Raw genomic sequence first — 24860 nt, 5'->3', positions numbered from 1 at the left:
CTTTCCTCTGCCAGCCAACACCTTCCCTCTAGAGGCAGGTAAATGGAGGCACAGGGGGCTTTGCTTTCCAAGTACTATATTTTCTATTTCTGAGACCCTGAGAGCTCCTGAGTGACAGAAAGAACAAATTCTCTCTGACATTGTCACAGAGACGTGGGAATAAATCCTGCTTTTGCCACTGCCTTGGCCTAGCGTCATTTTGTGCCTCAGTTTCTCCTTCTATGAAATGGAGTTGATGACAGCATCTACCTCCTAGGGCAGGAATAAGCGAATAAGGCATGCGAAGCGCTTACTTCCCTGCCTGCCTTCAATCCTTCATCCACCAACAAATATTTATTGAGAGCCTACTGTGTGTCAGGCCCTGGGCATACAGACGTGAACAAAACACAGACCCTGTGTCCCCCCGACCCCAGCTCATATTCTGTGGGTATTCTAATGGAAGGAGAAGACAATGATCACACATGTAGGTATATAATATTTTGGGTGGTGAAGGTGTGCTTAGAAAGATAAAGCAGGGTTAAGGTGGGTTGGGAGTGATGGGGGTGATCTCTTAGCGTGATGGGGGTGTCTCTCTGATAAACTGATATTTTTGAGTAGAGACCAGAAAGAAGTAGTCAGGTAGATATCAAGAGAAGGAATATTCTGGGTAGAAGGCATAGCAAACACTCCAACATAGGAATCTGGCACTTTGATAAGTGCTCAACAAAGCAACAAAGAGTAGGTGGTGGTATTATTATTATTATTACTATTATCACCACCAAGACTCTTTTTCTTTCAGAATGGAATGAGAGACTCCTACTGGCCCAGCGGGTGCCGCACATACCAAGCCCAATCCTGGCATTGCTATAAATTTCCCTCAAAGCACAGCTTTTGCTGTATGCCACAAATTTTTTTTTTTTTTTTTTTTTTTGCGGTACGCGGGCCTCTCACTGTTGTGGCATCTCCCGTTGCGGAGCACAGGCTCCGGACGCGCAGGCTCAGCGGCCATGGCTCACGGGCCCAACCGCTCCGCGGCATGTGGGATCTTCCCGGACCGGGGCACAAACCCATGTCCCCTGCATCGGCAGGCGGACTCTCAACCACTGCGCCACCAGGGAAGCCCCCCCCAAATTTTAATAAGTAGTGTTTTCATTTTCATTTGGTTCAACATATTTTAAAATTTCCCTTGAGAAAATTAACACACGACAACACACTTCTAAATAACACACGGGTCAAAGAAATTTTTTCTTTGACCCATTGTGTTTTTTAGAAGTGTGTTGTTTAACCTCCATATATTTTCAGATTTTTCAGTTATCTTTCTGTTATTTCTAGTTCAATTCCACTGTGGTCTAAGAGCAGACATTGTATGATTTCTATTCTTTTCAATTTGTTAAGGTGTGTTTTAGGGTCCAGAGTGTGGTCCATCTTGGTGAATGTTCCACATGAGCTTGAGAAGAACATGTGTCCTGCTGTTGGACAACACAGACTACAGGTGTAGTCAGTTGTATCCAGTTGGTTGATGGTGTTGTGGGTTTCAACCCCACTGGCATTAGACCCCACCACTTCTGCTCCTTGTGCTCAACTAGGCTCCATGTCATAATGTCTTTGTTTGTCTGCCTCTCCCACAAGACTGTGTGTGGCTCCTTGAAGGAAGGACTTGCTGAGTTCATCATGAGTCCTGGGTGTGAGATATGACCCAGGTTGAGATGCTGTTACCCCATCCCAGGGCCTTGGCACCCAGTAAATGTTGGCAGAACTGAACCCCATGCCTAAAGCAAGGGCAGCCAGTCCTGTAGGCCCTAGGCCCACAGGCTCTGTGTCAAGAGTGAAATCTGCTGTGGGCACCGAGGTCCAGGAACAACAGCAGTAAAGCCCACCACCCCTAATAGTCATTGCAGCAGCCGATATGTACTCAGTCCCTACTATGGGCCAGCAGGTGCTAAGTACTTCACCTGGATTATCTATTCTCTAATTCTTAAAGGGAACTGAAGTGTGGTCCCCAAACCAGCAGCATCAGCACCACCCAGGAACTTGTTAGAAATACAAATTCTCAGGCCCCATCCCGGTGAGGAAGCCCAGCGATCATCTGAGTTTTAACAAGCCTTCCAGGAGATCCTGATCCATGGTCAAGCTAGGCCCCACTGATCTAATTTCACCCTCACAATAATCTTAGGGGAGGTAGGGGATTATTATTATTTTTCTGGTTTTAGCAATGAGGACAGGGAAGCTTAAGGAAGTCAAGTGACTTGTCCAAGATCACACAGCTGGTACATGGCAGAGAAGAGAATTCAGTTAAGTCTTTCTGACTCCAGAAGGGGCCCTCTGACCCAACATGCCTTCTAGGATATTTCTTCCATCAGTGCCTGAGCCCTGACTCAGGACCTTCTCCCTGGGGTCCAGGTGTGGGGTTGAGGGGCTCAGGAATTTGTTGAATGTGTCAATCAGACATCATTAGCACCTGCCAACACTACCCTCTCCCCCACCGCGCATAGGCCCGCCCCTCCTGGGATCAGGTGTGGGAATCAGGGGCAGCTGGAAGGGGCTGGAGGGAGTTGAGTCCTCCTGCTCCAGCAGGCAGGGCCTTACCGTCCTTCCACAGGTCGGCCACAAACTTGTCCGAGGAGGCATTGAGGAGGGAAGTCACATTGTCATTCAGCGGGTCCATATTCTTGGTCAGCCAGGCGTTTGCGTTGTAGTCCACCTGCCAAGGACCACCCCACCGGTCAGGTGCTCCTGCTTCAGTTATGAACTAAGGGCAGGGCTCCAGTCCTCCTGTTTCCCTCCCGGATCTTCCGGGGTCAGGGAGGAAACATTAGTGGTTGCCATGATGGGAATCCACAAACATCAATGAAGAGACCAATAGGTCAGAACTTTAAAGGGCTCTGCGCACAGTAGGGCATCAGCCATGGTAGCCTTTGCTAGGAAGGCCTTGTCTCTATCCTTGCCTTCTCCTAGTAAGCCTCCTCTGGCAGCCTCCCTTTTCCAGAGCCCAGCACGATGCCTGTGATTTCCGAAAGGTGTGGAGCTTCGCTGGTGGTGAATACCCTCCCCTCATACCCAAAGTTCCCCTCTCATCCAGCGAAGGCTTGACAACAATCTGGTTTTTAAATTAAATTTGGGGACCTCTTTTTAATTTTATTATTTTGACTATGAAATGGAAGGAACTGATAAACTAGCTCTGGTGGGCTATTACAGGATGTGGGTTGTTAATGGTCATGGCCAGGCCTGATCTTAACTGTGTGCCAATAAAACTTTATTTACACAAATAGGTTGTGGGCTGGGTTTGGCACATGGGCTGTAGTTCGCCAATCCCTGGTTTAGGGCATTGCTTGTTCCTATGATGCAATGAAGATACTGGGGAGTCAATAAAATACTCTTAAGATTCTGCAAGTCAGACTGAGCTATGTCTTTTCTACATTATCCAGGACCCTCAGGAGCCATAGGGGAAGGTCCTGTACATTAAGAGCTATGACATGATGATGACAATGAGCAGACAGAGGCGGAGGAGGAGGAAGGAGGAAGAAGAAGAAGACAGCCATCGCAGATTTCCCTGGGTGGCACAGGCTGGCAATGGCAAACCCAAGGGCATGATAAAGGAGATTCTTGTTGGACTCAAAAGTGGGTTTAGGGCTTCCCTGGTGGCGCAGTGGTTGAGAGTCCGCCTGCCGATGCAGGGGATGCGGGTTCGTGCCCCGGTCCGGGAGGATCCCACATGCCACGGAGCGGCTGGGCCCGTGAGCCGTGGCCGCTGAGCCTGCGCGTCCGGAGCCTGTGCTCCGCAACGGGAGAGGCCACGACAGTGAGAGGCCCGTGTACAGTAAAAAAAAAAAAAAAAAAAAAAAAAGTGGGTTTATTGGTCACCCCATTCCAGTTGGCCCTTCCTGTTGGGTTTAACTTGTAGCAGGAAGGATTTAGAGTCTATACAAGAAAGAATTGCCTGGCCACCAAGGTTGGAGTATGTTAGAGAGACTAATATAATAGCTGTATACAATAGCCTCTCTAATATATTATATTATCTATCTCATTATGTATATAACATACAACATATATATTAGCCTCTCCACTATATTATATATTCTATATCTCTAATATACATGTATTATATATACCTTAGCCTTTCTATTATATGTTATATCTCTATATCTTGTCCCTTACTGATGCTTAGACAAATCATGTATAATACTTGGTTGGGGTTTGACTTATACCGGATGTCTTTGGGTTCTGCCGTTCGCAAGTTGTTCCTACTCTGAGCATCCTGCCTGGCTCCCCTGGGACAGAGAGACCCCTGGGACATTCAGCTGGTACCTTCCCGGCATAGTGGATGATAGAGAATTCAGTTTTGTCCTTGAGTTGCTTGGGCTTCTGAAACTTGGGGTGGCTGCCCTGCTCCGAGCACAACTTCTCCACAAAGGACTTGTCTGTGGCTTTGGGGAACCAGCACTCCTCGTCCAGCAGGGCCAGCACACCTGGAGGGTTGTTCTGTGGAAGACAAGCAGGGCAGACCATAGCAAGGGTGCCCAAACCTCAGGCTTCCCAGGAAGAGCTGGTCACCCAAACACATGCATAGGCTCCATTACTGTATCTACCTACATACAAAGGTGGATTTATGCCCTCCACCCCCGCTCCCCCAATTTATCCTCAAAGAATTATGTGCCCAGTGGACCAGCACTAGGGATGGAAGGGCCCTCCCCAACAGAACATGTTTGCTGCTGCCCCCTTGTGGGCAGTACACACACACCATCACAAGGAGTTCCAGCAAAGGAATGCATTCCTTTACATGTAAATTCACCTAAGGGTTCCTTTGAGTAAAGTGCTTCTCCGTGGCTGAGACACTTTAAACTAAGGTGTCAGGAGCACCGCCAAATCTGCACATGCCATTTGCTCTGCTGGAATGGTCTTCACTTTTTGGACTCAGATCAGAGAACCCTTTCCTGACTATTCTGTCCAAAGCAGGCATTCCTAAACCACTCTCCACATTGGCCTTATCAGGGGTTTTAGTTGCTTCTTTTGTTTGGTTTCATTATCTGCTCTTCCAGGAGGGCAGGGACTGCTTCCATCTCATTCACTCTTACATCCCCAGCCCCTAAAGAGAGGGCCCAGCACATAGTAGGTGCTCAGTAAATCGTCATTCAATAATTATTTCTTGTGTACCTACTATGTGCGTGGTTCTAGGAGTTTGGGATGGGTCAGTGAAAAAAGCGAAGATCCTTGCCTTTGGGAATGAACGACTGGGAGAGATGGGAAGGGGAGGGATGGGCATGGTGGGGAGGAATAAAAAAAGAAATACCGTTGATATGAAAATGTGGGTTAGGGGACAATGTGACTTAGTTCACAAAGATTCAGTTTACAGGCTTTCGTGACTCAGTGATGGGGGAAGCCGTGCCCCATAGAGAGAGTGCAGGGTCCGCGTGCCGGCTGCATGCGAGTGTGATGTGGGGCCTTACCGGCCGCTCGATGAGCTCGATGCATGGCTGCAGGTCCAGCCCGAAGTCGATGAAGTTCCATTCGATGCCCTCGCGCTGGTACTCCTCCTGCTCCAGGATGAACATGGTGTGGTTGAAGAGCTGCTGCAGCTTCTCGTTGGTGTAGTTGATGCACAGCTGCTCGAACGAGTTCACCTGAGCACATGACAGGCCCCGTGAGCATCACGGTACAAGTCAGAGGACTTGGGGCCCTGGAGAAGCTCCGTGCTGGAGAAAGCCCCACGCCGGACACACTTGCCACAAGCCTGCTGTGCCATTTCAGCACCCAGAGAGGTCTCAGGCCCCAATGAAGGCTTCCCAGGGTTCATGAGGGCTGGCAAAAGTTACTTATTCTCATGTCACATGGTTTTAAGGACACACATGGTTTTAAGGATGCTTATCTCCATCTGCACATTGATTTATGGATAGAATAACCGTGTAAGGTATTTCATCACCCCATTTTGCAGATGTGGAAACTGAGGCTCAGAGAGGGAGTAATTCCATAGTAGATATGTTTTGGAATATCTGTCAATCTCAACATCTTCCCTTTCACTGAGAACTTCCCTCCAACCCATGGTAGTGGGATCCAGGAGCCATGTTACATTCCATGAAGTACTGAAAGACCTGAAAAACAGTGCTTGGCTCTGAGGTGACATGTGGCCCAACTCAGGCAGGAGTCAATAAGACTCAATTCCAAGACTCTGGGTGGAACTGTTGGAAAGAATTGGAACTGGTTGGAACTGAGAGGCAGTCTGGAGCGGTGGCAGCCATCTTGCCACCATGAGGGGAGAGCCTGCTTGAGAATAGAGCCAAGGTGGAGGATGGTGGAGAGAGGGAGATGGCAGGAGTTCAGGTCCTGCCTGTTGGATCCAGCTGTACCTCTGGCCTCAGTTTCAGAAACCAATACATTCCCCATTGGATTTCTGTCTCTTACACCCTCAAGGATTTAACCTTAACTAGACAGTCTCCCACCCTATAGTAGCCACCTGCCTTTCTCCAAAATAGTGATTTCTCCAAGTGGAAGCTAATTTCCAGAGAACCGAGACCATGTCTGTCATGAGCCTGCCAAGCTGTACCTCAAAGATCTCAAATCCAGCGATGTCCAGGATCCCCAGGAACGAAGCCCCTTGCCGGTGAGTCTTGTCCAGGGCTTTGTTCACGCGGCTGAGTATCCAGAGGAAAAGGCGCTCATAAGTGGCCTTGGCCAGAGCCTCTACTGCAAAGTCTGCCTGCAGGGGGGGCGAGAGGACATGGTTACTCCCAATGGGCTGTGTTTTCACATAAACCTGGCTGGTGGCCCTGGATTTTTATTTTCCCTCTACCTATAATCAGTCCTTAAAAAATAAACAAAGAAAAGGAAACTATACCATCTCTACAACCAGCAATGAGGGATGGAGTGGTCAGACCTAGGAATGACAATGTGAATAATAATCACTTCCTGTCAGAGGGACCTGGAACAAAGTGGAGTCTGCTGCATCCCAGCGATCATTTAGAGCCGGTCAGTCCTGCCTCTAGAAAGCGTATACAGTCATTTCCAAAAATTAGTTCAGACCTCGTACCTTCAATTAATAGCTCAAGATGAGGTCAGGAGTGAGGAACTCTGCTGTTCTTATGCAGTCAGTGTTGTATCTTCAAAACCTGACATAGGACTTTGATTATTCTTGTATTGGATAGATGAAGGATACAAAGATGGATGGGTGGACGGATGGATGTGAAACCAAGTCCCCCTAAAACCGAGTTCCTCTGCTGAGTTTATGATTAATCTCTCTAACCAAAATTTTATTCCCTTTCTCGTACTGTACCTGTTCCACTCAGGATTGGAGCGGGGATGGGGGCCAAAACTGAGCAGGACCCTGTGGAGCCTTGACAGGTACAAAAGCCCCTCCATGTCCCCTGTTTCTTGTTTGTAGAAAAAGGGCTCCTAAGCCTTCCCTGATTTCCAAAGAGCAGATTCAAGGAGTTACTAATTAGGGAAGTGAGGGAATCCAGAAACAAAGGAAAAGCAGTCAAGAAACAATAGTGCAGGGATAAAACAGAGTCCTAGTTCCTCCTCAAGGGATACACATAACAATCTGAATCTGATACAATCTTTGAGTTGTTCTGCAGGAACTAAGACCCCCACCCAGGTGGAGGATGGTGACTACATACACAAGTGCATAGACCCCAGACTGGTTGGAGGCAGAAGGTCGATGATTAAGATTCCTGGAACACCACCCTGTTACCTCACCACCAACCAATCTGAAGAAAGTCACGCCCGCTGCAACCCTGACCCCAAATGTTGCCTTTAAAAGCCCTTCCCTGACAGCCACCAGGGAGTTCAGGTCTTTTGAGCATGAGCCACCCATTCTCCTCACTGGGCACCTGCAATAAACCCTGTACTTTCCTTCACCACAACTCAGTGTCAGCAAATTGGCTTTGCTGTGTGGCTGGTGAGTGGACCCAAGTTTGGTTAGGTAACAGATGCATGGATGGATGGACAGATGGATGGATGGGTGGATAGATGGATGGATGGATGGCTAGAGGGGTGGATGGATGGAAGATTCTGCAGGAATAAATGACAAGTGCAGGAATAAATGGCAAATGCATCATTTACCTGTTCTTTTGTCTGAGCTTTCTGTACCACATCCCGCCCGACTTTGATACGTGGGGTCAGGATGGATCTGGTGAAATCTGTCACATTAATTCCCATGAGGTGGCAAACTTTCTGAGCAACTGGATGGAGAAAAGAAGCATATTAAGTGTATCACGAAAGCGCAGGCTTGGAAAAGAAGGCACATAACATGGGATATTTGTGATCTGTGAATACATTGGTTTTTCCTTGGTGAGATGGAGCATGATAGTGAACATAGCATGAAAGAGTCTTAAAAACTGCTGTTGGGCTTCCCTGGTGGCGCAGTGGTTGAGAGTCCGCCTGCCGATGCAGGGGACACGGGTTCGTGCCCCGGTCCGGGAAGATCCCACATGCCGCGGAGCGGGCGGGCCCGTGAGCCACGGCCGCTGAGCCTGCGCGTCCGGAGCCTGTGCTCCGCAACAGGAGAGGCCACAACAGCGAGAGGCCCGCGTACCGCAAAAAAAACAAAACAAAACAAAAAAAACTGCTGTCATTAGTGACCTCACCCCCAGTGTTTGGCTAAAAGAGGCAATGATGGGGCTGGGTTGGAGGTGGGCCCCAATTGGGGGCCTAGGGTCAGAACTAGGTTCAAATCCTTGCTCCTTTCCCACTTCCTAGCCATGTGATTTTGGGAAAGCTACTTAGCTTCCCAGACTCTTGCTTACAGAAAGGGTCAGCTATTTGGTACATTGTTGGTTTGTCAATGGGATTAAATGAGGTAGGTATGAACCTGACATATAGTTAAACTCAATAAGCATTTGTTCCACCATTCCAAGATATATGTTGCAGCGTATGTAGTGGAAAAAATATTGGAAACAACTTAAATGTCTATTCATAAGGGAGCAAACAAATATATCACAGTATTTTTATAAGATGGAATACCAAAGAGCAGTTAAAGCAATGACCTGGCTTTTTCTTTCTCTCTAGACCAGTGGTTCTCAGCCGGGGATGATTTTGCTCCCATGGGACATTGGCAATATCTGGAGACATTTCTGGTTGTCACACTAGGGGATGCTACTGTTAGGAAACCCTGATCTAGACAGCTGTGAGTACAGAGTAAAAAAAAAAGTTGCAGAATGACGCCTACAGAGTGATATCATTCATGTAAATTAAAAACACACTCACAAAGCAACACTGTATACTGTTCAGATACATGTGTGTGAAATGATAAACATAAAACCAGAAGGGTATGTGGTGCAGTACAATTGTGGTTGCCAGGAGGTTCAGGGACTCAGTTGGGAGAATAAGAGATGTCAGTCTTCTCTATATTGTGTTTTGCTTCATTCTAAAGACAAAGATGTATTTGAAAATATTCACAAATGTCAATTCTGAATGGTGAACATGTGGGTTCTTGCTGTATTCATGTAGTTCTGCATAAAAACTTTTTCTCCAAAAAAAAAAAAAATCCATCAGCTGCTTCCTTCACGCGAAGACTAGTGATATACGATAGTTTGGATGTGTGAGGTGGACAATAAATAGTGTAGTTTTAGGGGTTTTTGACCATCTCTTTTCAAGGGTGCTCTTTTGGTTTCTCTTTCCCTGAGGGTCTCTCCTCAGAGTGAGGATTCCTTTAACTTGCTATATCTGGGAGTGTAACACATAAGAAACAGCTGGCAGTCAAACTGGGAGCTTGGAAAAGCAACCCAATATACAGCCTCAGACGGCGATGTTGAGGCCACAGGTGAGCACGTTGAGAACCTATGTCATCCTCTAGCATCAGCCGCCAGCAAGCATGGTGGTAGCCAGGCCATCTGTTCAAAACACGAAACACTGCTTATTTGCAGGTAGGGCTGTCAAGATTTAGGAAAAATATATAGGACGTCCAGTGAAACTTGAATTTCAGATAAACAATGAACATTTTTTAGTATAATTAATGTCCCCAATATTGCCTAGAACATACTTACTATCAAAAGTGTTTATCTGAAATTCAAATTTCCCTGGGCATCCTTTATTTTATCCGACAATCCCATCTGCAGGGAAACGTGAGGTCTGTCTCCCCAACAAGACCGTATATGCCATAAGAAATGGGGTGGTCCCTGTCTCATTTCCTGCTGTATCCCAGTGCCTGGCATATAGCAGGTGCTCAAAAATATTTGTTTAATAAAACAAATGAGTGTGGGGTTTTTAGAAGAGGCACTCCCTAAGGATCCTGTCTGATCCAAAAACTTAGTTTTTCCCCCCACTCTCTGACTCAAGAACTTTCCACGTAGGATCTTGAGCAGTGAAAAGTTTGAAAAAAGAGAGAATTAAATGATAATAATCTAGTCTAGTTCTTGTTAATGCCCCAGATAACCTCATCCAGAAAAATAACCAAAGACAATGTGACCTTCCCTCCCAGCACCAATGTCATCAGTTATTATGAAAAAGCAGCAAGCACCTGTGTTATCCGGCATGGACGCCTGGTCTGTGTTTCTTTCCTTCTTGAAGACAATATTCCCAAGTTGCAGGACGGATGACACTACCTTCAATATGGCTGAAGTGAGGAGAGAAGAACAGATAAGACACAAGTGCCAATACCAAGGTTTGGAGTCTAAAGGTCATTGAGGACCCAGAGCCAGCCTACATCTTTCCCCTAAAAAGACTCAGTTCTGAGCTTTTAGGAGAAAGCCAAAGCACCCCAACTCCCTGCTAAGGGGGAGAAAACCTGGCTGGGAGGAGCAGAATATTTTTGGATGGTTGCTAAAAACCGTGCGCTACAGTGGAATACTATGCAGCAGGGGATGGCGATCTATAGCCGGTGGACCAAATCCGGCCTAATGCCTGCCATTGTAAATAAAGTTTTATTGGAACCCAGCCACACTCATTCACTTACATATTGTCTATAGCGGTTTGCATGCTTAATGGCAGAGTTCAACCGTTGCCATGGAGATCGTATGGCCAACCAAGGCTAAAATATGTACTCTCTGGCCCTTTACAGAAAATGTTTGTCAACCCCTTCTATACAGCAAGGAGACTGAATGATTTATGACTACAAACAATAAAACTGCTGTATATCTCACAAATACTAATGCTGAACAAAGGACTCCAAATGCAAACAAGAACATACCATATAAGTCCCATTTACAGAACGTTCAAGAACGGGCAAAACTATGCTGTTAGAAGTCAGGATGGTGGTCATCCTTGACTGGGGGAAGCTACTAGAAGGAACAAGATGGAGCTTCATGGGGTCTGGTGGTATTCATGTTCTCTTAGTTATAACAGGTACCAGTTACACAGGTGTGTTCAGACACATGGGAAGGGATGGAAGATGGATGGATGGAAGATGAATTGATGGATGGATGAAAGGAAGGAAAACGGATGATAGATGGATCAATGAATGGATAGATAATAGATGGATGGGTCAATCAATGGACTGATGAATAGATAGATGGAGGAAGATGGATAGATGGATGGATGGATGGATGGTTCGTTGGTTGGACGGATAGAGGGAGGATTGATTAATGCAAATGCGTGGCTTTAGATTAACTCAGGTGCAAATCACCCAGGATTTCCAAGAAGAAATCACTGTGTTCCAAGAACAAAACCTAGAGATTCCAGCCTCCTCTGGTTCCTTAGGCCAAACGAGCGGTGACAACCTTTGACAACAGCTGTTCTCACACCTGGCCCAGCTCAGGAGGAGCAAGGCCTAGATCAGCCACCCATATGCTCCCATTCACCACTGCAAAAATCTACACCCAAAAGATGAACAAAGCTTCTGTTGATAGGGCACAGCTGAGGCAGTTTCTTTAATACCATCTATGAAAGGGGTTTAGTAAACTGTCAAGACCAATACTCACAGTTATTGAACTGCAAGTCTAAATTAGGATTGCTGGAATGCCTGCAGAGCCTGGGTAAGCAGTGAACCTCGGCACTCAACCGGGGCGCTAGTGAAATCCTGGCCCAGATCATTTGTTGTGGGGATATCCTATGCATCATTATAGGCTACTTAGCCACATCCCTGATCTCTAACCACTAGATGTCAGTAGTGCTACCCTCTCCCAAGTTGTGACAACCAAAAATGTCTCCAGACATTGCCAAGTATCCCCCCGGGGGCCGACTCACCCCTAGCTGAGAACCACTGGTCTAAATGAACAAAGCAGATTGATAGGGACTGTGGGGACTCCTGGGGGCCACAGCCCTGCATGAAAGGGGAGAGGTGCTACTCCAGTCATGGCCACGGGGGAGGCAAGCCCAGAGCTGCCAGGCTTCTGAGTTTTCCAAAGATGATGGAAACCCAGATTTTTATGTGAAATCTACCCAGGTTTAAAATTAACAACTTTAATGGCTGTGGAGACCAATCTCTCTTGAGGGCTCAGGCACTGCTGGTTTGCACTTTCTGGTATAGATAGCACTGTCACAGAAATAACAAAAGAACTGTCACCACTCCCAGGTCACAAGAGCTGGTGGACAGCAAAGTGCAAAGTGGAGAGGGCTGCCCAGATAGCAAGGGTGGCAAGGGCTGGCAGTCCGGGGAAGTGGTTGAAAGCATGCACTCTCGTGTTAGGAAGTCCAGCTTCACCTTGATGAGCCTCAGTTTCCCCATCTGCAAAATGGAGAGGGTCACAGCAGTACCTGCTTGATAAAGTTTATATCAGGAGAGATGCTGCAAACCAGGGGCCTGGCCCAGTAGGTGCTAAATAGAAGTGGCCACCCGTAGTGGGTTGACTGGTGGCCGCCCAAAGACATGACCATCCAGAACCTGTGAATGCGACCTTATTTGGAAAAAAGATCCCTGCAGATGCAATTAAATGAGATCACCTTAGATTAAACTGGTGGGTCCTAAATCCAATGACAAGTGACCTGATAACAGAGAGAAGAGAAGATGCACAGGGCAGAAGGAAACGTAAAGAAGGAGGCAGGTTGTAGTGATGCGTCTACAAGCCAAGGACTGCCGGCACAGGAGCCGGGAGAGGGGCCTGGGATGGATTTTCCCTCGGAGCGCCCAGAAGAAACCAACCCTGCCCACACCTTGGTTTCAGACTTCTGGCCTCCAGAACCATGAGAGAATAAATTCCTGTTGTTTTAAGCCACCAAGTTTGTGGTAATTTGTTACAGCAGCCTCAGGAAACTAATACGCCACCCTTATTACTGAGGAACAGGAAACAGGCTTTCCCAACATGTGGCAGACGTACCACATGTACACAGGGTGGATGATTATAGGTGGTATGTGAAACTTTTAAAACATTTCAATGGTTAGGTACTTATTCTAATTTATTTCAAATTGTATAACCAGGACACATACTTAGTGATTGTATGGAACTGTTGTTTAGGACAAAGCTCAGAGTGGATGGGGCTATAGAAATCCACCCTATGCATAAAAATCTTCAAACAATGATGATACAGATGAAACCCAGAAGCGGCATCAATTGTGAATGACTGACAGCTGGAAATGGACCTAGACAGTCCCTGGGAGGATCTGAGGACGACGCTGGAGTTAGCTGCCGGGGGTTTGCATCTTGGCCATGTTATTAGCAGCTGTGTGACTTCAAGTCAGGTATTAGCCTCTCTGGGCCCATTTCACCATCTGAAGGCCCATAAAAACACCTGCTTCATAGGGTTGTCATGAGGATTAAATGCATAGCACCTAAACCCGGGCAGTGCTCAATAAACAGTAGTTGCTATGATGTCACAATGATTATGATGGTCTTATACTGTTCCTAGCTCCCTGTGAATTCTAGGGCAAGTAATTCTCCCTTGCTGAAATCCAGGAACCAGAGGAGACTGGTCACCTGGAACCTCATGCAGCTCCAGGGCTCAGGCCTGACACCACCCTCAGCTCCCCATTTTCCTTTGGCTTCTTTGGGGAGGGTTGGGAGTAGCCCTAGATTTATAATCAAGGTTGGTATACACACTGGTCTAAGTCTGTGTCCCATGGGTGTCAGTCATTTGTACACCCTCATCCTAATGCTTGTTCTATAGGCATACCATCTGTTCTACTATTTACTTAACATTTTTCTTTACATTCACTTCTCTTTCCTATGATTCACTTAAGTAGAAAACTTTATCTTAAGTGAAAAATCAGCTTCCCTTGCCATAAATAGATGGCAACTATAAAAATAAATACAGGAAAGATAAACCATATTATCAAATGCTAGCAAGAGGCTAGGGCCTGCCCAAGGTGCTGGGCCTGGGGTCTGCTCTCCAGGGTTAAAAGGGTGATTAGCAAGTGTCAGGGAGGGGCTGAAGACCTAGTAGGTGCCAAACTGCTCCTCTCTTTGAAAGTCATCAGAAGAACTGAAAGGGACTAGAGAAGGGACCACCATCTCATGGTGGGCTTCTGTATCGCTTATCACCCAGCAAAGCGAGTCCACATTGTAGAACATTCTGGGCCCCTTTTAACCTTGGTTTCCATACCTTGGTTCTGACACAGACTTTTTTTTTTTAAGTATAAAGGACCAAAACCACCTTCCCACAGACAAAAACAGAGCACAGTGAATCATAAAGTGGGGCTTGGGATTCCATGAGACCCGAGTGAGTCCCAGCTCCAATAGTGCGTCCTTGGCTAAGTTCCTTTACTTCTCTGTACCTCAGTTTCCTCATCTGCAAATTGAGGTAATAACGGCCACCCCTTAGGGTTGCTGTGATATTAAATAATGCATATAAAGCATTTAGCACATTGCTTTGTTCCCGGATGTCTTCACTTTAAATATATTAGAAGCATTTCCACGTAAGGCAATGTCTAAGACCATTTAAAAGGTCCCGTTGCTTTCTTTCATAAGGTCAACCAATAATTGAATACGCCTTCTATCAATCAATATTTTAGTTTGTTCCAGTTTTTTAGTATTTAAATAAAACTGAACGTTCTGGTACATTTTTTAAAAAAGGGGATTTAGCACTCTTAGAGGAAACATAGGAAGAACACTCTTTGACATAAATCACAGCAAGATCTTTTTTGATCCACCTCCTAGAGTAATGGAAATAAAAACAAAAATAAACAAATGGGACCTAATGAAACTTCAAAGCTTTTGCACAGCAAAGGAAACCATAAACAAGACGAAAAGACAACCCTCAGAATGGGAGAAAATATTTGCAAACGAAGCAACTGACAAAGGACTAATATCCAAAATTTATAAGCAACTCATGCAGCTCAATAACAAAAAAACAAACAACCCAATCCAAAAATGGGCAGAAGAACTAAATAGACATTTCTCCAAAGAAGATATACAGATCGCCAACAAACACATGAAAGAATGCTCAACATCATTAATCATTAGAGAAATGCAAATCAAAACGACTACCATATGATCCAGCAATCCCACTACTGGGCATATACCCAGAGGAAACCATAATTCAAAAAAACACATGGACCCCAATGTTCACTGCAGCACTATTTACAATAGCCAGGACATGGAAGCAACCTAAATGCCCATCGACAGATGAATGGATAAAGAAGTTGTGGTACATATATACAACGGAATATTACTCAGCCATAAAAAGGAACGAAATTGGGTCATTTGTTGAGACATGGATGGATCTAGAGGCTGTCATACAGAGTGAAGTAAGTCAGAAAGAGAAAAACAAATATCGTATATTAACTCATGTGTGTGGAACCTAGAAAAATGGTACAGATGAACCAGTTTGCAGGGCAGAAGTTGAGACACAGATGTAGAGAACAAATGTATGAAACCAAGGGGGGAAAGCCGCAGGGGGTGGGGATGGTGGTGTGATGAATTGGGCGATTGGGATTGACATGTATACACTGATGTGTATAAAATTGATGACTAATAAGAACTTGCTGTATAAAAAAATAAAATTAAATTAAAAATTTTTTTTTAAAAAAGGAGATATAGCCCTGACATTTAAGACCTTTCACTGTGGGACAAAAAAGGTCACCTACAAACTTGTGTTTCTTATTACAGTGGATTGGAAATTCTTATGCCATTACTTTCCCATGGAGCATTGTACTTAAAGTCACAATTATGTAAATGATATTTCTGCTACTTGTTACAGTCTCTGGACTTCTGAGTGTAATTTGTATCTCTTTTAAGGTACCTGCCATGATGTCGCTATCTGTTTATTTGTGTATATGGCCCTTTCCACCCCATTAACTTCTTTTTTTTTTTAAAGATTTTTTTTGATGTGGACCATTTTTAAAGTCTTTAAAAAGTCTTAATTTATTACAATATTGATTCTGTTTTATGCCTTGATTTTTTTGGCCACGAGGCATGTGGGATCTTAGCTCCCTGACCAGGGATCGAACCCTCACCCCCTTCACTGGAAGGCGAAGTCCCAATCACTGGACCACCAGAGAAGTCCCGAAGAAAAGAAAAGGGGGTATTTAGCAAATATCTGGCCTACAGCAAGTACTTAATCATCAGTTGTATTTTTTTTTGAAAGCAAAGATTAGAAGTAAAAACTGACTCATGTTCCAAATAAAATGAATCATTCTTGGAGAGCTGATGTCATTAAGGAAGGGATGCTGTAAGCACTGGATTCTGAAGTAGGATCCTGGCCAAAATCCACAAACACCACCCATTTGTTATCTCATTCATGGAGTCGTCTTTTTTCTGGGCCCCAAGTTATCTCTGAAGGAGCTGCCCTTCCTTATAAGTTTCATTTTGGCAACTGTAGCCATTATTCTGGGGCTCCAAATGGGTGTGGGAAGAAAGCGAAATTTTCCACAATCTTGTCCTGGTGTTCCCAAAAGAGATTAACCTTGAGTATTGAGGCATATCTAACCCAGAAGAAAAAGTGTTTCTTGCAGAGTATGGGAACCAGAAATATCTCTATGAGCTTTCCTATTCTCAGGACGAAATGTGTTTCTTGGTCATTGGTTGATGATATTGATCAATACTGGTCCATCACCAGAACTGCCTTTCCAGGAAGAACCCAAGTACACCCACTGCCTCAATTACTCCCCCTCCCCTCAGCCTACATGTTCTCAATGAGGCCAACAACCTCTCTAACTCCAGCTCCAAGAATGGAATCGAGACCATAACAAAGAGACATAACAGAGCTTTCTACAACCCTGGCTCATTGTGAGTAGCTCAGGAATATGCATGTCAACCTAGGCAATGTGACTCCATTCAGGGATGCAGGCAGGGAATCCACTCTGCCCATTTCTGCTGGACATAAACCCAATGGATGCAAGGGCTGGAGCCACAGCAGCCATTTTGTTGCCAAGAAACTACTTCCTACTTAAAGACAATGTTGTTGAGAGACAAAGTTCTAAAGACATTCTTTGAGTCCCTAGAATTCGCTGTTCCTGAAACCAGTATCCCTGAATTTTTCAGCTCTATGAGTGAATCACTTTCCTTTTTGCTTAAGCCAATTTGGTCACTTGTAACCAAAAGAGCCATAACTCATGCAGCCACCTTTCTAAAACACCAATAAACCACCTAAAGTAATATTAATTTTTCTTCTTCTCCTTTTTTTTTGAGGGAGTGGGGAATTCAGAGAGCAGAAATCTGTCCTGACCAGAGAAAATTCCCTAACTAATTCCAGTGGTACTGAGGCAGGAAAGACAGGGCCGGGCCAAGGACAGCCTCCTCATGTATAGGCATTGGGCAGCAGGCAAAGCCACCTCCTTGTTTTGCACTTAATAAGACCATGACGCATGGAGGAATGGTATCTAACACAGAAATTTTGTAACATCTGAGCAAGAAACGGACCAATAAAACTGTAGAGCATGAGCAATAAAAATGCACAGGTTGTTGATGACCCTATAAGGCTTTTCACCTGTGGCGCTTGACTAGTAAAGGAAAATTTAAGGCAAAACATCTCTTAGAGCACAGGTGCAGTGGTTTTGGCAGAAAAATGCACAAGACTGGGGGCTGATGCAACCTGGTGTAATCCAGGCCACACCTCAACCTTCCCCTCAATGAACATTCCACCTCTAATCAAAAAGACCCACCCATTCAAAGGGCTAAAAATAATATAAAAGGGCTAAAAGGGCTAAAAATAAGATAAAACAACTCTGCGGGGCACTCCTCACTCACGAGGATGCCCACACTCTTCTTCGAGTATGTAATTTTCACTTCTGCACTAAATAAACTTTGTTCTCTTGCCCCTCAGCCTCAGTATGTGTGTGTGCACGTGTGCGTGTGCGTGCGTGTGTGTGTGTGTGTATTTTTTTCCTTAGTGCCTTGTGTTCCTTGCCCAAGTTCTTTTGGACGAGTTGAACAAGAGCCTGGACTTTTGGTAAAGCTTTTCTGGTATCAGTATCGAAAGCAGGAACCTCGCCCTCCTCACCAGCACCCCGCCTCAAGGTGGGAAGACTTACACAGCTGCTCCTCTTCACTGAAGCCCATGATCGCCATGGCCTCCACGGTTTCGTGGAACATCTCATCGTCCTGGGCTGCCGGGATGGGAACAAATCCGTTGGAGAGGAATGTGTAGTTGCTGAAGCCCTCCAAAAGCAAGTCATCTAGAAGGAGAGGAAGACGGGGTGGTGGTCAGGAAGGCACACTTCTACTTTGAACAGGAGACAGGAACCTGGTAAAGGCTCTGGCCCGTCATAATTTCTTTCCCTTTCCCAAGTCTTGGACAGTTTAAACCTTCCTTCTGCTTCATCGCATAGAAGCCATCACCCACCTCATACAGTGGTGCAGGTTGTGCACTGCCCCAGGGTGCCTGGCAGCTGAAATCCATCCTTGGCTCCACTTGCTAAGCCATGAGCCCTGACAGGACATTGCATCTACCCAGAGGAAGTGACACCTTCATCTCAATTGCCCAAAAGTACCTTGCCTTCAGGAAAAAAGCTGTCTGAAAAGTTAGATTAATCTTTATCCATCCACTTATTACACTTTTATCAAAATCACACATACACATGGATTTTAGAAATCAATGACTGAGCTATAGATATGAAGCTCGTACTAAGAGACTGAGAAATGCAACCTGTAGCTTCTAGTCAACACTGATCAAACAATTTAATGTGAACTTGACGAGCATTCCGAGGGAGGAAAAAGGCTCCCTCGTTTTACAACCTTCATCAGCATTTGTCCCTGAATCACCCCAGTTTTTCCTTCTTTAATAATCAAATAATTCTTTAGCTGTATATGATTTTACCATATATATCTTTTTGGACATCTAATTAACACTGTGATTTTTGTTCTATATATGTTGTGTAATAGTTGATTTTGTCCTATCTTCGCCAAACATGTTAAGCTTAATAAATATATTTATGAGAAAAAAATTAATTACTATCTAAAGGTTTACAATAAAAACACCAATTGCTTGTCCCATCTTTTCTCCAACTCCTACCTTACCCTACAATAACTGCTTTTATCTCTTTTAACTGTTTTTTTTCTGGTAGTTATCATTATCTCTCTACATAATAGGCTTACTATATATTACTTTTATATATCATATTAATGGCTACTTCTGGATATGTCAAAATTAGATATTATCCATTGACTTCCTGCTATGGTGGAAAAAGCTTTAGTGCCCTTACAATTGCTCTTACAATTTAGCCTCCCTCTTCTCAAACTATTTCTAGCTGAATCAGTAGATAAGGCTTATATTAGGGATTGGCAAATCTGGTGTGCTGGTTATCTTTGTAAATAAAGATTTTTTTGTTTAATTTTTTTGTTTAACACAGCAGCCTCTTTTTTTGAATTTTATTTAATTTATTTTTCAAAATAGCAGGTTCTTTTTTTTGGGAAGTTTTGAATTTTATTTTTATTTTTTTATACAGCAGGTTCTTATTTGGAAAAAAAAGTTTTATTGAAACACAGCCACTCCCATCTCCTTGTCTATTTTCTATGGCTGCTTTCATGCTACAATAGCAGCCAGAGTTGAGTAGTTGCAAGAAAAACCAAATGATCCCCAAAGCCTAAATTATGGACTATCTGGCCCTTTAGTAAAAACATTTGTCAACTCCTTGTTGGTGACATCTATTAAATAGTATTCTCTGAAAAGTCACACTCTGTAGTTACATTCCTTTGTTGTTATCCATCCCTTTCTCTCCCCAATTTATAATTGCTTCTTTTTATCTTATACTATTTGCTTTTATGACATTGTCCAATATGTCAAGTGTCCTCTTCCAGATCAATCTTTAATTAGGCTGGATTTGATTATACTTTTGAAGGGAATTCAGCAAGATGCTCTTCTTTTTAAACAAAGTGTTTTCCTGGGTCAAGTCACTAGGAAGCTACTTGATAAAGTTGAGGTTAAGTTGACCCGAGACACCAGTTAAGCCTTTGGATTAACTGAAATGCCTGATTAAAGTCACAAGGATTTGAGTCTTTGCCAAGATTTCATTATCCAAACCATGGATACATGTGGAAATATTTGATTCCCCCTAAAAGCCTAACCTCTTCCCAGATGTATCATCAAGCATACAAGTAGTTACTAGGGAACTCAGTTGTTGATTTTATCCTCTCCTGATTTCTGGAAGACCGGAGGCAGAGCACAAAACTGGAACCCAGGTTACCAAACAACAAAACTGTTGACTTTGGTGCCAAAGAGGTGGAAGAAAAATATAAACGCTTCTCTCTGGGCCACGCCATCGTGTCTGCACTATAGCTGCTAATTTACCTATGTGCCACTGTCTAACATCCATTCCGCCTCCCGCCTTTTATCCAAAATTGCTCCAGATGCCAAGCAACAAGATTAAATAAGGAATGCTGTTTCCCCTAGTGGTGGAACATTGCAATACACCTCAACACAGCAAAGGTACCAGCCCACACATCCTTTTGGTAATTTTCTAAGCAAAATAACTAATCCTGGGTCACAAAACTGATGGGAAGCAAAATTTGTACCGTTCTCCTAAAATTTAGGACTTAAACTTAAACTTATTACTAGAATGCAGACCATACTATGTATTTGTATTGACTGGTATACCCCTTTATTCAGCTGTGATTTACATATTCTTTGCAGTTAGTAGATTAACTCTTCTACACGCCTAGAATGTGTCATTTCCTATTGGAGTCTGGTATACAGTATATAGTTTTTATGTGAAAAATATTTTCCTTACAACAGAGGGCAGCAAACTACAGCACATTCCTATTTTTGCAAATAAAATGCTATTGTAGTATAGCTTTGCCCATTGGTTTAGGCATTGCCTATGGCTGCTTCTGCATTACAACAGCAGAGCTGAGTAGTTGTGACAAAAACCCTGTGGCCTACAGAACCTAAGAGATTTACTATCTGGTTCTTTACAGAAAAATATAGGTGACCCCTGCCCTACAAAAAGTCAATTCAAAGTTATTTTCAAAACAGGAATAATGAAAAGTGCTTGGTTCCACTGCCTTTCCAAATTCCTTATGAAATCAGAATGCCTCTTAAATACTTGCAAGTTTTGTAAATGTGCAAATATGGCAATTGTCTTTCTCCCTTCCTGGAAGGTACAGATTGTGTCTATTTGGACTTGATGTCATCCAGTCTAACTGGGCTTGATTAATTAATTATTTAATGCCTAACTGAAATGGACATCTACTATGTCACATAGTAGGTGCTCAGTAAATGAGAATGACTGAACAGAAGCGACACTCACTCACACAAAGAAGATGCTGCCCAGAGATGTGTAGCTCTTTCCCTGGCAGGATCTCAGACTCTGTGTTAACAGCTGATCGATTAACCCTGGATCATGATGAAAGGGAGGGCTGAGATCTCCCAACACACGTCCTTACTCATCACTTACTTCTCATCTTCTCCTTGGCTCCAGCAATCAGATAGTAAAAGATGTGGAACGTCCTTTCATCTCTGGCTTGGCGAATCGCCCGTGACTTTTCTAGCAGATCTGGTTTGGGAGGAGTTAAGAATCCCAGGGATACCACATGTACCTCTTGTGGGAACATAACCTTCCTCCCCAATCCTTGTCACACCAGCAGCTGGAGGGGAAATCTCCAGGACCCGGGAGAGGTCACGGACTCTGAAGAGTCTGATTGCTGGGGCAGAGTCAAGCCATCCACGCCTGGTCCACATGAGTTGACCCTCCAGTTCTGGCTCACAGATCCAAAATGAGACCACTGGGTGCTGCTGGCAGGCCCCAGTGCCGGGGAGAAGTGAGAACAGAGTGGGGAAAAAAAGCATAAAAAGCATAAAAAGACAGGAGTCAAAGGACTCCAGGATGAAAGACTTATGGGAGGGGCATGAAATGAGATGTTTCCCCAGCAGCCATCACCAACTCCTCTTCTGCAGAGTGAGCTGTCTTTAGATATTACAGAGTAAAAATAATTACACCCTCTATGATTTGTTAATCCCTGTGCTAAATGTTTGACGTGCATTTTCTCATTTAAACCTCACAAACTATCCTAGAGGCTAAGTGCGAATATTATTTGCATTTTCAATATAGGGAAACTGAGGCCCAGGGAAGCTCGGGGAAGGCTCATTTCCCAGGAGCACAGAGCTAGGAAGTGACAATGCCAAGTGTCTGTGGCGGCCAAAACCACCCCAGACAAGGGGCTGGGCTTCAAGAGCTGGGTACCAGTTCTGGCTGGCTGAGTGACCTTGACCCAGCTGACTAGCTGCCTAGCCTCAGGAGACTGTAAACATGACCCACTAATCAATCTAAGGAGAGCTGTTCTGCCATGGGGGGAGGGGATGGTGGGGAGGCACATGGGTGGTTGGGCTCTTGTACCAGGTGGATTTCCCCATGTAAGAACCAGGCTCTACTTGACTATAACAAAATCTGCAAAACCCTAACCACTGAAGAATGAATGATCACTTCTCCGTGCTCCCAAATCCATTGGATTAGACTGTTTCCCCCACCACCACCCCGCTCTGTCATGTCAGGTCATGTAGACTAATTTCTCCTCCCAACGCCTCTTATGAAACTTCTGAAAACCAGAACTCAGCTGGTGGCCATACCTGTTCTGAGCCCACACGAGGCTATTTATGGTCTCCTTATCCCCCCGTGGGAGAATATGGGTGTCTTTTGCTGTATCTCATGTAATCCCTGCCCAGCTCTGGGAGGTGGGGATGGGGCCTGGTCAGCTGACCCCAGCCATGCCCTGAGGCCCCTCTGGGGTGCTAAGGAGCACGAGTGGCCCTGGTGGGCTGGTGGAATTCTGATTCCTTAGATTTACAGAAACAGCTTCCTGCTTGCTTTGCCAGAAGCAGGCTGTTCCTCTGGAAAAGTTCTGTTTCCATTGATGTCCTATCTGTGGGCTGAAGCTGCCCTGTTCCTAAGAAGGACAAGGGGTCCGGGTTTGGCCTTGGACCCTGGCTCGAAAAGGATGAAGCGAAGTTCTCACGATAGCCGATGCTCAACCAGCCCTTATTCTGTCACGGTTCTAAGAGCTTTACATGAATTAATTCACTTGATTCTCACAACACCTCTACGAGGCAGGTTTTATTATCATCCCCATTTCACTGACGAGGCACAGAGAGGTTGAGTAACTAGCCCAAGGTCACTCAGCTAGGGAGAGGTCCACTCAGAATCAAACACAGGCTGCTTGAGGTCCCCAAACCTGGGGGCCACCACACTACAAGGTTTGCTGTTAAGGGAAAACAACCCCAGGGGAGATTTGTTCTGGATGGCACCCAAACGCCTGGGGAGAGAGGGGTGGCTCTTGTGCCCCCCTCAGGCTCTGGGCAGGAGGTTGGTGGGACCAAGGGTGGGAGTCCCAGGTGGCCCAGGCTCAGCAAAGGATACATGTCTCAATGTTGGCTCCCACGATGTAACCCGTGACGTCGAAGTTGATGCGGATAAATTTACCCTGCCAACAGGAAAACACAGTTCATGGTGGGTTCCCCAGCCTCAGCCCCTCACCCTCATGCTGCGGGCAAGTGGGGAGAGAGAAGTCAGGGAGCATTTAAGGGAAAAAGAAGAAAACCAGAGAGAGGTTTTTGCAAACACTCAAGAATCTCACAGGTCAGCATCTCCTGAGCTGGGAAGATCAAGGGCCTTATGGCGACAGAGGAACTTAGAAAACACTTTCTCAAATCAATTTCACTTGCTCTTGCAATGACCCTCAGCCCATCATATCTCTCCCCATTTTAAAGGTGGGGAAACTGAGGCCAAGAGAGCTAGTGGGACCTGCCCAGTGTGGTAGTGCTCCTAAGAGGTAGAGCCATGAGTAGAAGGCACATTTTGCCACACCCAGTGGCTGGAGGCCTCCCCCACTGCCCTCCTGCCCAGAAACACGCTGGGCCTCCATGATCAGTCAAGCCCAAGTTAATCCAGCTGCGAATTAAACCGCTTCTTTGGGGCAGGTGAGCATGAACAGTGATGCCAGGGAGCCGTGCTATCTGAGCAGGCCCTGCATAGGAAGCTCTGTAGGCAGGGCTGGGCCATGCCCCCAGCCCCGGGGCCCATCAGATCTCTCCACTTGGAAAAGATGCCAATCCACCTGCCTTCTGCCTCAGTCGAACCACAAAACCAAGGACAGCCAGGTCCCGCATCTGGCAGCACCGGCCCTTTTCCTGCTTTCGTAACAGCTGACAAAGGATTGTATCCTTACCGCCCTCACCCACCTGTGATTACATGGTGGGAGGCGCCATCCCCTAGGCTTGCTTGGGCCTCGACAGAACCCTCACTCTTTCTCCATCAGGAAGTGAGACAGACAGTAGAATGATTCAGGACAATGAACGTCATTGCAACTGTAACAGAGGAACCTGCTGGTCCTGGAGCCATCTTGCCTTCCTCCCGAGAAGGCCTGGGGCACCAGTGAGCGGGGACATTTCAAGGATTCACTTTGAATTTTCTCTCGTTTACTGACATCCTAGAAACTCTGCACTGGGTTACAACGCACAAATGCAGTGCTTCTTGGTGCAGCCAAAACAAACCCCACGGGGATTTTGGAAATCTGGGGGAGGGACTGGAATTGTTACATGACGGTGGCAGCTACTGCTCTTAGTGGACAGGGGCCAAGGATGCTGGGCATCCTGCGATGACCAAGAGAGTCCCAGACACCAAGCATTAGCCACCTACCCTATGACTTTCA

At 45.4% G+C, this 24860-nt stretch overlaps 1 protein-coding gene across 1 annotated transcript in view; it reads right to left on the bottom strand.

Moving 5' to 3' along the window:
• The window catches only part of LOC102993304 (myosin-11), a 43725-nt gene that overhangs the window by 12447 nt on the left and 6418 nt on the right, over window positions 1–24860 (bottom strand). The window contains exons 4-12 of the mRNA XM_028498026.2: window positions 23570–23633; window positions 21614–21712; window positions 18254–18397; window positions 10430–10525; window positions 8035–8153; window positions 6518–6670; window positions 5424–5597; window positions 4285–4458; window positions 2566–2680 (exon numbers count right to left, since the gene is read on the bottom strand). Of these exons, the coding sequence (XP_028353827.2) occupies window positions 2566–2680; window positions 4285–4458; window positions 5424–5597; window positions 6518–6670; window positions 8035–8153; window positions 10430–10525; window positions 18254–18397; window positions 21614–21712; window positions 23570–23633 (1138 nt within the window). The remainder of the gene's footprint in view (window positions 1–2565; window positions 2681–4284; window positions 4459–5423; window positions 5598–6517; window positions 6671–8034; window positions 8154–10429; window positions 10526–18253; window positions 18398–21613; window positions 21713–23569; window positions 23634–24860) is intronic.

Source organism: Physeter macrocephalus, chromosome 14 (assembly GCF_002837175.3).
Source record: "Physeter macrocephalus isolate SW-GA chromosome 14, ASM283717v5, whole genome shotgun sequence".
Classification (NCBI taxonomy): Eukaryota; Metazoa; Chordata; class Mammalia; order Artiodactyla; family Physeteridae; genus Physeter; species Physeter macrocephalus.
This window is presented reverse-complemented; position numbering and strand designations above follow the sequence as displayed.